Below are 13,492 nucleotides of genomic sequence, written 5' to 3'. Positions count from 1 at the left end.
TCCACATTCACCCTTCAAGACCCCTCAGGATCTTACACATTTCAATAAAATCACCTCTCATTCCTCTAAACTCCAACGGATACAAGCCCAGCCTGTCCAACCTTTCCTCATGTTGAACAGTACAGTCCCAGCAGTTGAATAAAGCTTCTCTGAACTGCTTCTAACGCATTTATATCTTTCCTTAAATAAGGAGACCAAAGCTGTACACAATACTCCAGATGTGGACAGATTGGTGAAGGAGGCATCGGCGTGCTTGGTTTCATTGATGTGGAGATGCCGATGTTGGACTGGGGTAGGCACAGTAAGCAATCTCACAACACCAGGTTAAAGGTTTATTTGGTAGCACGAGCTTTCTGAGCGCTGCTCCTTCATCAGGTGAGTGATGAAGGGGCAGCAGAGCTCGTGCTACCAAATAAACCTGTTGGACTTTAACCTGGTGTTGTGAGATTTCTTACTTGGTTTCATTGGTCAGAACATTGAATTCAGGAGTTGGGACGTCTTGTTGAAGTTGTACAAGACATTAGTAAGGCCACACTTGGAATACTGTGTACAGTTCTGGTCACCCTATTATAGAAAGGATATTATTAAACGAGGAGTGCAGGAAAGATTTACTAGGATGCTACTAGGACTTGATGGTTTGAGTTATAAGGAGAGGCTGGATAGACTGGGACTTTTTTCCCTGGAGCGTAGGAGACTTAGGGGTGATCTTATAGAGGTCTATAAAATAATGAGGGCAATTGGGGCTAGCTTAGTGCTTAAAGAAAAGGATGGCATGGACAAGTTGGGCCGAAGGGCCTGTTTCCATGCTGTGAACCTCTATGACTCTGTGGTCTCACTAAGGCCCTGTGCAACTATTGCAAAACATCCCTACTTTTATATTCCATTTCCCTTGCAAGAAACGACATTCCATTTGCCTTCATCATCTCACACACTAAACTTTCCTGATTAAAGTACCAAGACTCTGTATCTCTGCGTTCTGCAATTGCTTCCTTAAATAATATATTGCTTTTTTATTCTTCCTGACAAAGGACAAGTTCACATTTTCCTACATTATACTCCATTTGCCAAATTTCTGTCCAAGGACAGTATTACGGTGGCAGAAAGGACATTTGATGAGGACTCATCTACTGAGGTAGTTTGGGCTGAGGTTAGAAACAGGGAAGGAGAGGTCACCCTGTTGGGAGTTTTTTATAGACCTCCGAAAAGTTCCAGAGATGTAGAGGAAAAGATTGCAAAGATGATTTTGGATAGGAGCGAAAGTAACAGGGTAGTTGTACTGGGGCCCTTTAACTTTACAAATATTGACTGGAAAAGCTATAGTTCGAGTACTTTAGAGGGGTCGGTTTTTGTCCAGTGTGTGCAGGAAGGCTTCCTGACGCAGTATGTAGATAGACCAACAAGAGGCGAGGCCACATTGGATTTGGTACTGGGTAATGAACCAGGCCAGGTGTTAGATTTGGAGGTAGGTGAGCACTTTGGTGACAGTGACCACAATTCGATTACGTTTACTTTAGCAATGGAAAAGGATAGGTATATACCAAAGGGCAAGAGTTATAGCTGGGGGAAAGGAAATTATGATGCGATTAGGCGAGGTTTAGCTGGCATAGGTTGGGGAAGGAAACTGCAGGGGATGGGCACAATTGTAATGTGGAACTTGTTCAAGGAACAGCTACTACGCGTCCTTGATAAATATGTACCTGTCAGACTGGGAGGACGGCCTCAACCGGGATATTGGGTTCATGTCACACTATTTGTAACCCCCACAGAGTTTCACTGGCTGTCTTGTCTGGAGACAATACACATCTTTTTAGCCTGTCTTGATGCTCTCTCCACTCATGCTGTTTTGTTTCTTAAAGACTTGATTAGTTGTAAGTATTCGCATTCCAACCATTATTCATGTAAATTGAGTTTGTGTCTTTATATGCTCTGTTTGTGAACAGAATTCCCACTCACCTGAAGAAGGGGCTTGCAGCTCCGAAAGCTTGTGTGGCTTTTGCTACCAAATAAACCTGTTGGACTTTAACCTGGTGTTGTTAAACTTCAGACTGGGAGGAAGCAGACGTGTGAGGGAACTGTGGCTTACTAAGGAGGTTGAATCTCTTGTGAAGAGGAAGAAGGAGACTTATGTTAAGATGAGACGTGAAGGCTCAGTTAGGGCGCTTGAGAGTTACAAGTTAGCCAGGAAGGGCCTAAAGAAAGAGTTAAGAAGAGCCAGGAGGGGACATGAGAAGTCTTTGGCAGGTAGGATCAAGGAAAACCCTAAAGCTTTCTAGAGGTATGTCAGGAGTAAAAGAATGACTAGGGTAAGATTAGGGCCAGTCAAGGACAGGAGTGGGAAGTTGTGCGTGGAGTCTGAAGAGATAGGAGAGGCACTAAATGAATATTTTTTGTCGGTATTCACACTGGAGAGGGACAGTGTTGTTGAGGGGAGTACTGAGATGCAGGCTGTTGGACTGGATGGGATTGATGTTCATAAGGAGGAGGTGTTAGCAATTCTGGAAAGGGTAAAAATAGATAAGTCCCCTGGGCCGGGTGGGATTTATCCTAGGATTCTCTGGGAGGCTAGAGAGGAGATTGCAGAGCCTTTGGCTTTGATCTTTGTGTCGTCATTGTCTACAGGAACAGTGCCAGAAGACTGGAGGATAGCAAATGTTGTCCCCTTGTTCAAGAAGGGGAGTAGGGACAACCCTGGTAATTATAGACCGGTGAGCCTTACTTCTGTTGTGGGCAAAGTATTGGAAAGGATTATAAGAGATAGGATTTATAATCACCTAGAAAGGAATAATTTGATTAGGGATAGTCAGCACGGTTTTGTGAAGGGTAGGTCGTGCCTCACAAACCTTATTGAGTTCTTTGAGAAGGTGACCAAAGAGGTGGATGAGGGTAAAGCGGTTGATGTGGTGTATATGGATTTCAGCAAAGCGTTTGATAAGGTTCCCCATGGTAAGCTTTTGCAGAAAATACGGTCCCATGGGATTGAGGGTGATTTAGTTGTTTGGATCAGGAATTGGCTAGCTGTAAGAAAACAAAGGGTGGTGGTTGATGGGAAATATTCATCCTGGAGTTCAGTTACTAGTGGTGTACCGCAAGGATCTGTTTTGGGGCCACTGCTGTTTGTCATTTTTATTAATGACTTGGAGGAGGGCGTGGAAGGATGGGTTAGTAAATTTGCGGATGACACTAAAGTCGGTGGAGTTGTAGACAGTGCGGAGGGAAGTGGCAGGTCACAGAGGGACATAGATAAGCTGCAGAGCTGGACTGAGAGGTGGCAAATGGAGTTTAATGCGGAAAAGTGTGAGGTGATTCACTTTGGAAGGAGTAACAGGAATACAGAGTACTGGGCTAATGGTAAGATACTTGGTAGTGTGGATGAACAGAGGGATCTGGTGTCCATGTGCATAGATCCCTGAAAGTTAGCACCCAGGTTGATAGGGTTGTTAAGAAGGGGTACGGTGTGTTAGCTTTTATTGGTAGAGGGATTGAGGTTCGGAGCCAGGAGGTCATGCTGCAACTGTACAAAACTCTGGTGCGGCTGCATTTGGAGTATTGCGTACAGTTCTGGTCGCCACATTATAGGAAAGATGTGGAAGTGTTGGAAAGGGTGCAGAGGAGATTTACCAGGATGTTGCCTGGTATGGTGGGAAAATCGTATGAGGAAAGGCTGAGGGGCTTGAGGTTGTTTGCGTTAGAGAGAAGGTTAAGAGGTGACTTAATAGAGGCATACAAGATGATTAGAGGATTAGATACAGTGGATAGTGAGAGCCTTTTTCCTCAGATGGTGTTGGCTAGCACGAGGGGACATAGCTTTAAATTGAGGGGTGATAGGTATAGGACAGATGTTAGAGGTAGGTTCTTTACTCAGAGAGTAGTAAGGGCGTGGAATGCCCTGCCTGCAGTAGTGGTGGACTCGTCAACGTTGAGAGCGTTCAAGTGGTTATTGGATAAACATATGGATGATATTGGAATAGTGTAGATTAGAGGGGCTTTAGATTGGTACCACTGGTCGGCGCAACATCGAGGGCCGAAGGGCCTGTACTGCGCTGTAATGTGCTATGTTCTAATCATTTAACCTGTCTCTATCCCTTTGCAGACTGTGTGCTCTTCACAACTTGCTTTTCTACGTATCTTTATGAATTTTGCACCCATACAGCTGGTCCCTTCATTCAAATCATTGCTCTAGTTCTCAGCTAGGAAACGGAAGATGATTTTGTAACAGTGTGGCTGACTCTAAACACGTTCTGGAGTCGGCTCTCCAGCCGACCCCCAAACCACTGCAGCTCACAACAGAGCGGATCGTCCCCACATGAACTGCTGTTCAAGAAGGTAGCTCACCACCATCTTGGCAAACGCAGACAGGGATGGATAATAAACACCAGCCACGTCGGTGATACCCACAACATCCCACAAATTACAAAACAAATACATTAATTAACTCTCAAACTAACCTTGGTGTCAGCTGTGGCTCAGGGGTAGCGTTCTCACCTCGGAGTCAGAAGGTTGTGGGTCCAAGCCCCAACTCCAGGGACTTGAGCACACAATCCAGGCTGACAGTCCAGTGCAGTACTGAGGGAGTGCTGCACCGTGGGCAGTGCTGTCTTTCAGATCCAATATTAAACTGAGGTCCCGCTCACCCTCTCGATGGGTGTGAAAGATGTCATGGAACTTTACCAAGAGTTATCCTGACCGGTATCTATCCTTCAACCAATCAGCCCGTCGTGGAAAATGGCTGACCTCTATCTCAACTCCATTTACTTAGATCTATATCGCTTCAGAAATCAGTAAGAATATCCCTACATATGTGAGTGAAACAGGTCATCTAGTTATTTGTTTCATTATTGTTTGTGGGAACTTGCTGTGCATAAATTGGCTGCCACGGTCCCTACATTATAACAGTGATTACACATCACAAAGTACTTCATTGGCTGCTCTGAGGTTGTGATAAATGTGATAAACTAGATGACTGTTACCTTCCTCCAGCTTGACTTTGCCACTGGAGCTTTTTGCAACCTTATTCACAGCAGACTTCTCAGCGACGGGAGGTTCTGACACGATTGCAGGGGTGACTTCAGCTCCCCAGGGAGAGATCCCATGGACTGACAGCAACTCCTGAAGGCCCTTCCCTGACTGAAGATCTTCGAGGAAATCCTCACAAACCACCCTGACATTGGCTTCCTTCACCTCTTCCATCTTCTTGGTCATTTTGTCCAATTCCTCTGTAGAAAAATCAACAGCAATCAGTCAAAGCCGCCCGGAGGGGAAAAAACCAACAGATGATCATAGAAAGAGGCCATTCAGCCCCTCAGACCTGGCCCACTGTTAGACAGGAACACAGTAACAGGAGGCCATAGAATCCCAAAATTGCAAAACGAGGCCATTTGGGCCATCGAATCTGCACCGACCACGATCCCTCCCAGCCCTATTCTTGTAGCCCCACCTATTTACCCTGCTAATCCCCTGACACTAGGGTCAATTTAGCAGGCCTGGGGAGAATGTGTAAGTTCCACACAAACAGCTCATTGGACCTGTTCTGCCTTTCAATTAACTCCGAGAAATCTCTAGCTCAATTCCATCTACCCGTCTGAAGTTAACTCGGCAGTCACTTTTGGTGGGGTTATCTTGTCACTCAGGACAGGTACTACACGGGTTAGATACAGAGTAAAACTCTCTCTCTACATTGTCCTATCATTCAGGACAGATACAGCATGGGTTAGATAGAGTAAAGCTTCCCCTACACTGTGTCATCAAATACAACCGGGACAGAGAGAGGGGGAAGGGAGGAGACAGGGATGGAGAAGGGACTGAGAGTTGGAAGGAGCGGAGAGAGAACGCAAGCTAAGTCACCATCCATTTCCTTTAGAATCCTAGAATCCCGACAGTGCAGGAGGCCATTCAGCCCATCGAGTCTGCACCAACAACAATCCCACCCAGCCCTATCCCTGTAACCCCACATATTTACCCTGCTAATCCCTCTTACATACACATCCCGGGACAATAAGGGCCAATCCACGTAACCTGCACATGTTTGGACCGTGGGAGGAAACCGGAGCACCCGGAGGAAACCCACACAAACATGCGGAGAACATGCAAACTTCACATAGTTGCCCAAGGCTGGAATTGAACCCAGGTCCCTGGCACTGCGAGGCAGCAGGGCTAATCACTGTGCCACCATGCTTCCCTTTAATTCTGTTTAAAAAAAGAAACAAGGTCTCGCTTCTCAGTAATCCCCTGACATTGAACCTGGAGAGATTCAGTTAAGAGCTGCATTATAAGCTTCCATGGGTCATCACCGTACTCTGTGAGCTGATGCACAGCTTGGCCTTGCTGGCTGTTCCTGTGATCTTCCCTCCAAACTCTTCCACCAGATTCTTCAGCTCATCCTTTTTCTTGGTGAGTTTTCCCAGGATGAAGACCTTCATGTTTGCCAGAGGTAAACCTATGGGGAGAGGAGAAAAACATGATACCATTGAGGATAGCAAATTCCCCAAATCTTTGACCCCCTCTCCCCCCTCCTAAGTGGAGCCTACAACTGGCCTGGTAGGCAGCGAGAGAGAAGGGGGGGGGGGGGGGGGGAAGAAAAAGAGAGAGAAAGAGAGAGAAGAAACATCGAGTCAGGTTCCCAGTGCTGATTGTCATGCAGTTCCATTACAGCTCTCTCCTCCAACCCCAATACTTCACTGGAGCTCCCTCACTGACCTTTCCCCATCGGAAATTGGAAGGAAAAGCGATCCGATTGAAACATATGTGATCCTGAGGGGACGCGACAGGATGGATACTGAGAGGATGATTCCCCTTGTGGGAGAGACTAGAACCAGGGGACACCGTTTAAGAATAACAGCTCTGTTTCACTTTTAAGATGCAGCTGAGAAGAATTTTCTTCTCTCGGAGAGTCATTAGTCTGTGGAATTCTCTTCCTCAGTGTGCATTGGGTCATTGAATATATTCAAAGCAGAGTTAGAAAGGTTTTGATCAACAAGCATTTGGTGTGTGTGTGTGTGTTGGGGGGGGGGGGGGGGGGCAGCAGCAGCAGCAGACAGGAAAGTGGAGTTAAGATCACAATCCGATCAGCCTTGATCTTACTGAATGGAGGCTGGAGAGACCGAATTCTTGTGTTCTTCTCCCCTCCAGTCTCAGTCTACCTCCACCTGGAACTGTCACCTCCGGCCCCAGAGATGCTAGAGAGGGAGGGTCACAACAACATCTTGGGCCAGGGAAAGATCAGTTGGTCTATTAGTTTGCCCCACACAGGAGTGATGCTGTGATCATAAATAATAAGAGTAGGAATCAGCCTTTGGTCCCCTCAAGCCTGCTCTGCCCTTCCATAAGATCAAGATTGGGGCCTGCATGGTCACCCCTAGAACCTTCAAATCCCCGGTAGATCCAAAATTTCTCGAACTCCAGCTTGAATATATTCAACGATCCAGTGAAACTCCTCCTCACCAAGTGAAATCTATCTTTACGGATGTCCATATTGGCACGCTGCAAAAAATCCCTCCCCCTCCGCCCTCCCCGAATCTTTCCCATTTCTGACTTGAGTCAAAGACAGACTTGTGGAAACAGGTGCAACCATGGGCTGGGCCTTGCATACCTACGGGTGCCGAGGAAACATCGGTGTCAGTGGAGGCAACATTCTCAGTGCTGGCAGCCGGGGGCGTGGGAGGAAAAATCCGGACCTGCTTCTTGAACTTGAACTTCTTCAGGTAGGGAATCTCATGGAATTCCTGGAAATCACAAAATTCCGCAGATGAAGGTTTCAGTCCTGCTAACACACAATGACAGACCGGCAGAGGGAGGATAGAGGAGGCAGTGACAGCGAAGGGAGAGAATGCTGGGCTCGAGGTCAAAAACTCAGGGCCTCCCCACAGCGCTCTGGGAATGTGGTCAGAGACACCTGCCGCCATGACACCTGTAAGGAGGGGTGAGGCTGGGGCTCCCGCTTTAATAATCAGAGACCTACACATAGGGAGTATCAACCATAGGGTCAATGTGAGACGGACCTTTCAAACCGGATTACCAAAGAAACAAACCATCAGGAAACACTGCCAGGAAAGATAAATGGTCAAGGCAGTAACTGATACAGAGGTCGAGTGTTCAAATCCCATTGTGGCACATTTATATCTTCATCATTCAGCCCAATTTCCAGTGTCAGCTATTTGAGAGTTATCCAATTCACAGAACTGATACGGCACAAAAGGAGGCCATGCGGCCCATCGTGTCTGCACTGGCTCTCAAAGCTAGCATTCTGACTGAGTGCCATTCCCTGCCTTTTCCCCGTACCCCTGCACACTGTTTCTATTCAAATAATCATCTCATGCCCTCTTGAATTGCTTTGATTGAACCTGCCTCCACCACACTCGCACGCAATGCATTCCAGACCAAAGCCATGCATTGTGTGAAAAAGTTTTTCTCATATCACACTTGCTTCTTTTGCAAGTCACGAAAGCTGTGCCCCCTCATTCTTGATCCCTTATGAACGAAAACAGTTTCTCCCTATCTACTCTGTCCAGTCCCCTCACGATTTTGAACAAATCAATTAGTCTATTCCCTCTCTCTTTTTCCATAGATTTGTAGTTTTCCCCCTTTTTGCATATTTATCCAATCCCCTGTTGGAAATTATTGTTGAATCTGCTTCTACCTTTTGTTTAGGCAGAGTAATCCAGACCATACTGACTCCCATCTCCCCTTTGTTAAAGTTAAATTTCATTTATTAGTCACAAGTAAGGCTTACATTAACACTGCAATGAAGTTACTGTGAAATTTCCCCGAGTCGCCACATTCCGGCGCCTGTTCAGGTCAATGCACCTAACCCGCACGTCTTTCAGACCGAGGGGGGAAACCGGAGCACCCGGAGGAAACCCACGCAGAGACGGGGAGAAGGTGCAAATTCCACACAGACAAGCCGGAAATCGAACCCGTGTCCCTGCGCTGTGAGGCAGCAATGCTAACCACTGTGCCGCCCCAGTCTTCTACTACTAATCTTCAAAAGGGAGAGTTGGAGAGAGTGGTGAATACTTGTGGCCTTTTGTGCAGCTAGTTCAATCCTTCCGTTTTTAATAATAGTGAGCAGAGACCCTGGCCCCCATCAAGGAGGGAACCTGGCCCTTAAATTTGTAAAAGATGCAAGTTCTTTGTTTCCAGCAGGCAATTTGTGGAACTAAGTTGTGCATCTTAACAAGTAACCAGATAATATGTGATGTTGGCTGAGAGATAAGTACTGTCCAGGACACCAGGAATAACTCCCTTCACTTCTTGAAAGCAAAGTCACCCCCCTGAGGGGCAGACAGCATCTCAGTTTAAAGTCTCAATGGAAAACGACACCTCTGACAGTACAGTGGCCCCTCAGTACTGCGCTGGAATGCCAGCAGAGATGTTTGTGCTCAAGTCCCTGTAGTCAGACTTGAACCCACAACTTACAAATGAGCTACTCCTGACCCCTAATGGAACAAAAACAAATTGCAACCAATAAAAGTCATAAACACAGGATTCCCATCACGGCCGTACGGTTACATACCTTCGGAATGACCCAGTCCTTGCGGTCAGGTGTCTGGATGCTGGCAAAGCACTTGGTCCAGGCAGTAATGTTCCCAGTGCAGCTGTAGGCTTCACCTTTCAACTGCAACTGCCCTTTGCATTCTGTACAGGGCAGCAGTGCGCCGAACAACATTCCATCTGTCACTTGGTCCAGGATCTACACAGAACCAAAGCGAAACACACGTGAGCAGCAGGAGAAGGGCTACAGAACTCAAACTCCTGTAGACAACATGCTCCATCTTCAGAGCAAGAACCTAAATGACATTAATACAAAGGTCGGTGCAGATGTCTGTCACACCCTGCTCCCACAACATCCCTGACTGCGAATACTAACGGTCCACGCCATTCACAATCATCCACTATTGAATCCACAGCACTGGATCATGCACACTTGCAAGGACAACCATGCAAATAGGATGGACCACTTTCTACAGAAATAAAATAAGAGCAATGCCTTCATTTGGCCGATCAGCCTTGGTTTGGGCCTTTCTCATCTAGGAGAGGCAGTAGTGATCATCGAGCCAATCACACTGTGCCTCAAAGTCAATCAAAATGATGGGAATATTTCTGAAAGAACCAATCAAAATGGTCAGGCAGGATTAGGAAGCGAGTCCAAGGGGCAGTTTGGACTAATATAACTTTTAACAAAAAGTACCCCAGTCCCTCTGCCAGGCTCATTATTCCTTCTCCATATCTACCATCACACAGACAATAGGAACAGGAGGAGGCCATTCAGACCCCTGAGCCAGTTGCACCATTCAAAGTGACCATGGATGATTTATATGTTAATTCCAGTTGTACACTTTCATTCTACATCTCTCAATAACTTTTAAAAGGGCAGCACGGTGGTACAGTGGTTAGCACTGCTGCCTCTCAGCGCCAGAGACCCAGGTTCAATTCTGGTCTTGGGCCACTGTCTGTGTGGAGTTTACAAGTTCTCCCCGTGTCTGCGTGGGTTTCCGCTGGGTCTCCAGTTTCCTCCCAAAGATGTGCGGGTTAGGTGAATTGGCCACGCTAACTTGGCCCTTAGTGTCAGGGGGACTAGTAGGGTAAATAAATGAAGTACGGGGATAGGGCCTGGGTGGGATTGTTATCAGTGTGGGCTCGATGGGCTGAATGGCCTCCTTCTGCACTGTAAGGATTCTATGATTCTAATACCCTTCCTTAATAAAAATTGTTCAATCTCAGTCTCAATACTCGACTAACATCAGCTTCACATCAGCCTCTTGGTGAACTATCCCAGTCCGAGCCACAGGCAAGTGCAAAAGTCACTCACGGCTGATTCTCCAGAGGGAACCTCTTGCTTGTTGGCGATCAAGAGCTCTCGGAGATCATTAGTAGAGCAGCACTTCTTCAATTCATCCTTAATACTCCAGATTAACTGGCTCTGTTCCTGCAAAGAGAGAGTGGGAAAGGTAAGAGAATGCGCACGAGAGAAAGAGCGAGTATCCTTGCGAGGGAGGGAGAGAGAGAGAGCGGGCCCAGGCCAGAGAGAGTGCCCGCCGAGAGAATGTGCACATGCAAGAGCGAACACGTATGTGCGAGAGAGAGCCTGCAACTGCGATTGTACGCGTGTAAATTGAGAGAGATAACACACAGCAGGGCGGCGAGGTTAGGAAGTAAAGGGGGGGCCGCTGAGTGTAAAGGGATAAAAAGCGGAAAATGCTAAGCAAGGCGGCAAATGGGGGAGGGGGATGTTTAAAGTGAGGGGAAAGGGGAGAGAACGAGGTCAGTGGAACACAATGGAGTACAGAGGATAGAGGGAAGGCACATGGAGAAAACAAAGAAAGAGAGAGGGGGGAAAAGAAGGTGGGCTGAGAAGAGGGAGACATGGAAAAGAGAGAATGACAGACAGATAGGAGGAGAGAGGAAGTTTTCCTTTATGGAAAGTGATCCCTGGTTGATGGTTGAGTGGCTCATCCCAAGGATCACTGATCCTACCGCTGCCCACCCCACACTCCCACCAGTAACCCCCCGCTTCACACTCTAACCCCTCCCAATGCATAGTCCAAAACTCTCCCTCCCAAAACCGATCAGTCCCTGCCAACACCCCGACACTCCAAACCTCCTCACCCACCACACCCCCAAGTGCAGACAACCTCCCATCCCGAGCGCCCCCATCCAGCCGCACCCACCCTCTCCCCACCGAGCGTAGACACTTCCCCCCCACCCCAAGGGCAGACAATCCCCCCCCCCCGGCACCAAAACACTCACTTTCAGCCCCTTCTCCAGCTTCGACATTTTCTCTTCCTTCTTTTTCTTCTTCTTGGATGTTGCCTCCCCGTCGACATCGTCCCCTTTTCTTTTCCTGTAGAGCCAAGAGAAATGTTAAACCAGGTGTCAGCACCCGTGTCCCTCTCCAAGGCCCAGTACCTAATCCCTTTCCGGGGCCCAGCATCCTATCCCTCTCTGAACTCAGAGTGGGGCACAAAGCAAGGACTTCAATTCTCGAAGATAGAGGACATTTGACAGAAGCACAGTGGTTAGCACTGTCCAGGGACCCATGTTCAATTCCGGCCTCGGGTGACTGTGCAAAAGTTTGCACATTCTCCCTGTGTCTGCACGGGTTTCCTCCGGGTGCTCCAGTTTGTGCGGGTTAGGTGGATTGGCCATGCTAAATGTGCGGGATTACAGGGATGGGATGGATGGGAGGGCCTGGGTGGGATGCTCTTTTGAAAGTCGGTGCAGACTTGATGGCCTCTTTTAACACTGTAGAAATTCTATGGCAATGAAATTTAATCTGGTCTCTCACTGACCCCCAAGCAATTTACATATTCAACCATTTTCTACTCTTATTTCGGACGGTTGGAACACAAACACACAGGGGCCGTGGGCGAGTCTGCCCACTGCCACTAATTAAAAAAAAACACTTCACTAATGATCAGCTCTTTCTCCAGCGAGGCCATTATTCCAGGAGGAGAGGGGGAGAAACAGGACACTGTTAGCTCCGATTCTTGTCATTTCAGCTGGAAACCGATCCTTAAAAAGAGCCTCTCAATTAGAGCAGAGTGTCACACACCTGCCAGTGTCTCGTACGGACAACAACTCTCCAAACAGACAAATGGAGAGCATCAAGAAATGAATGGAGGCTCCAGGTACACAATCGATGCAGGTGAGGGGGACTTCGAGCTGGGGTCTTAGTGATGGTGAGACAAATCCCTGGTTGTCGTAAACGGCTGTTTGTTTTTGGGAAGGAAATCTGCCATCCTTAGCGGCTTGGCCTAGATGTGACTCTGGACCCACAGCCATTGGATTCGAGTAAACTGCCCTCTGAAAACGCCCTAGCATGGACCTTGGCATCACCAACACCTTCCAACGCCGATCAATGTGAACTCCCAGCGCTGAGGGGGAAAAAGGTGCGAGCTGTTAACCCTGTCCCTTCAGCAGCTGGGTGGCTTTTGCAGGAAGGGGAAGGGAGCCAGGGTCATGGAGACAGGAGGCTGGGTGAAAAAGGAACCCAGAGAGAAGAGCATAGGGTGCAAGCTAGGATTGAGGATGGGGAGAGACCAGAGTGCTTTTGAAACCAGGGTTGTAGTTCCATGACTGGAAGCCACTGAAGATTAAAGAAAATGTAATTCAAAATCCTGCGGATGCAGTTTCAGGAAAACTCAGCAAGCCAGGCAGAAAGAGAGAGAAACAGAGATAACATTTCGGATCTGTGCCTCTTCATCAGAACTGGGAGATTTTTGTGAGAATTTAAGATTTTAACCAAGTTCCCTCTTTTATTCCTGCAACTGGTTAAAATCTGTTTCTCTGCGAAATCGCCCAGTTTTGACGAAGGGTCATCACAATGAAATGTCAACACTGTCTCTCTCTCTCTGGCTTCACAAATGCTGTCAGACCTGCTGAGAGTTTCCAGTATTTTCTGAACATTAAAAGACTAGCATTTCTACTGCACTCTTCCTGACTCCAGGGTCTCCTAAGTAGGTATGTTGAAGTGTGTGTGTGTGTGTGTGTGTGTGAG

General features: G+C 47.5%; 1 protein-coding gene across 1 annotated transcript in view; it reads right to left on the bottom strand.

Moving 5' to 3' along the window:
• parp1 (poly (ADP-ribose) polymerase 1) overlaps nt 1–13,492 on the bottom strand; it is a 60,206-nt gene that overhangs the window by 28,311 nt on the left and 18,403 nt on the right. Inside the window, exons 5-10 of the mRNA XM_078212196.1 lie at nt 11,743–11,836; nt 10,805–10,921; nt 9,509–9,685; nt 7,586–7,718; nt 6,293–6,433; nt 4,968–5,213 (exon numbers count right to left, since the gene is read on the bottom strand). Of these exons, the coding sequence (XP_078068322.1) occupies nt 4,968–5,213; nt 6,293–6,433; nt 7,586–7,718; nt 9,509–9,685; nt 10,805–10,921; nt 11,743–11,836 (908 nt within the window). The remainder of the gene's footprint in view (nt 1–4,967; nt 5,214–6,292; nt 6,434–7,585; nt 7,719–9,508; nt 9,686–10,804; nt 10,922–11,742; nt 11,837–13,492) is intronic.

Source organism: Mustelus asterias, chromosome 5 (genome assembly GCF_964213995.1).
Source record: "Mustelus asterias chromosome 5, sMusAst1.hap1.1, whole genome shotgun sequence".
Classification (NCBI taxonomy): domain Eukaryota; kingdom Metazoa; phylum Chordata; class Chondrichthyes; order Carcharhiniformes; family Triakidae; genus Mustelus; species Mustelus asterias.
Note: the sequence above shows the minus strand (reverse complement) of the source record. Positions and strands in the feature narration are given on the sequence as shown.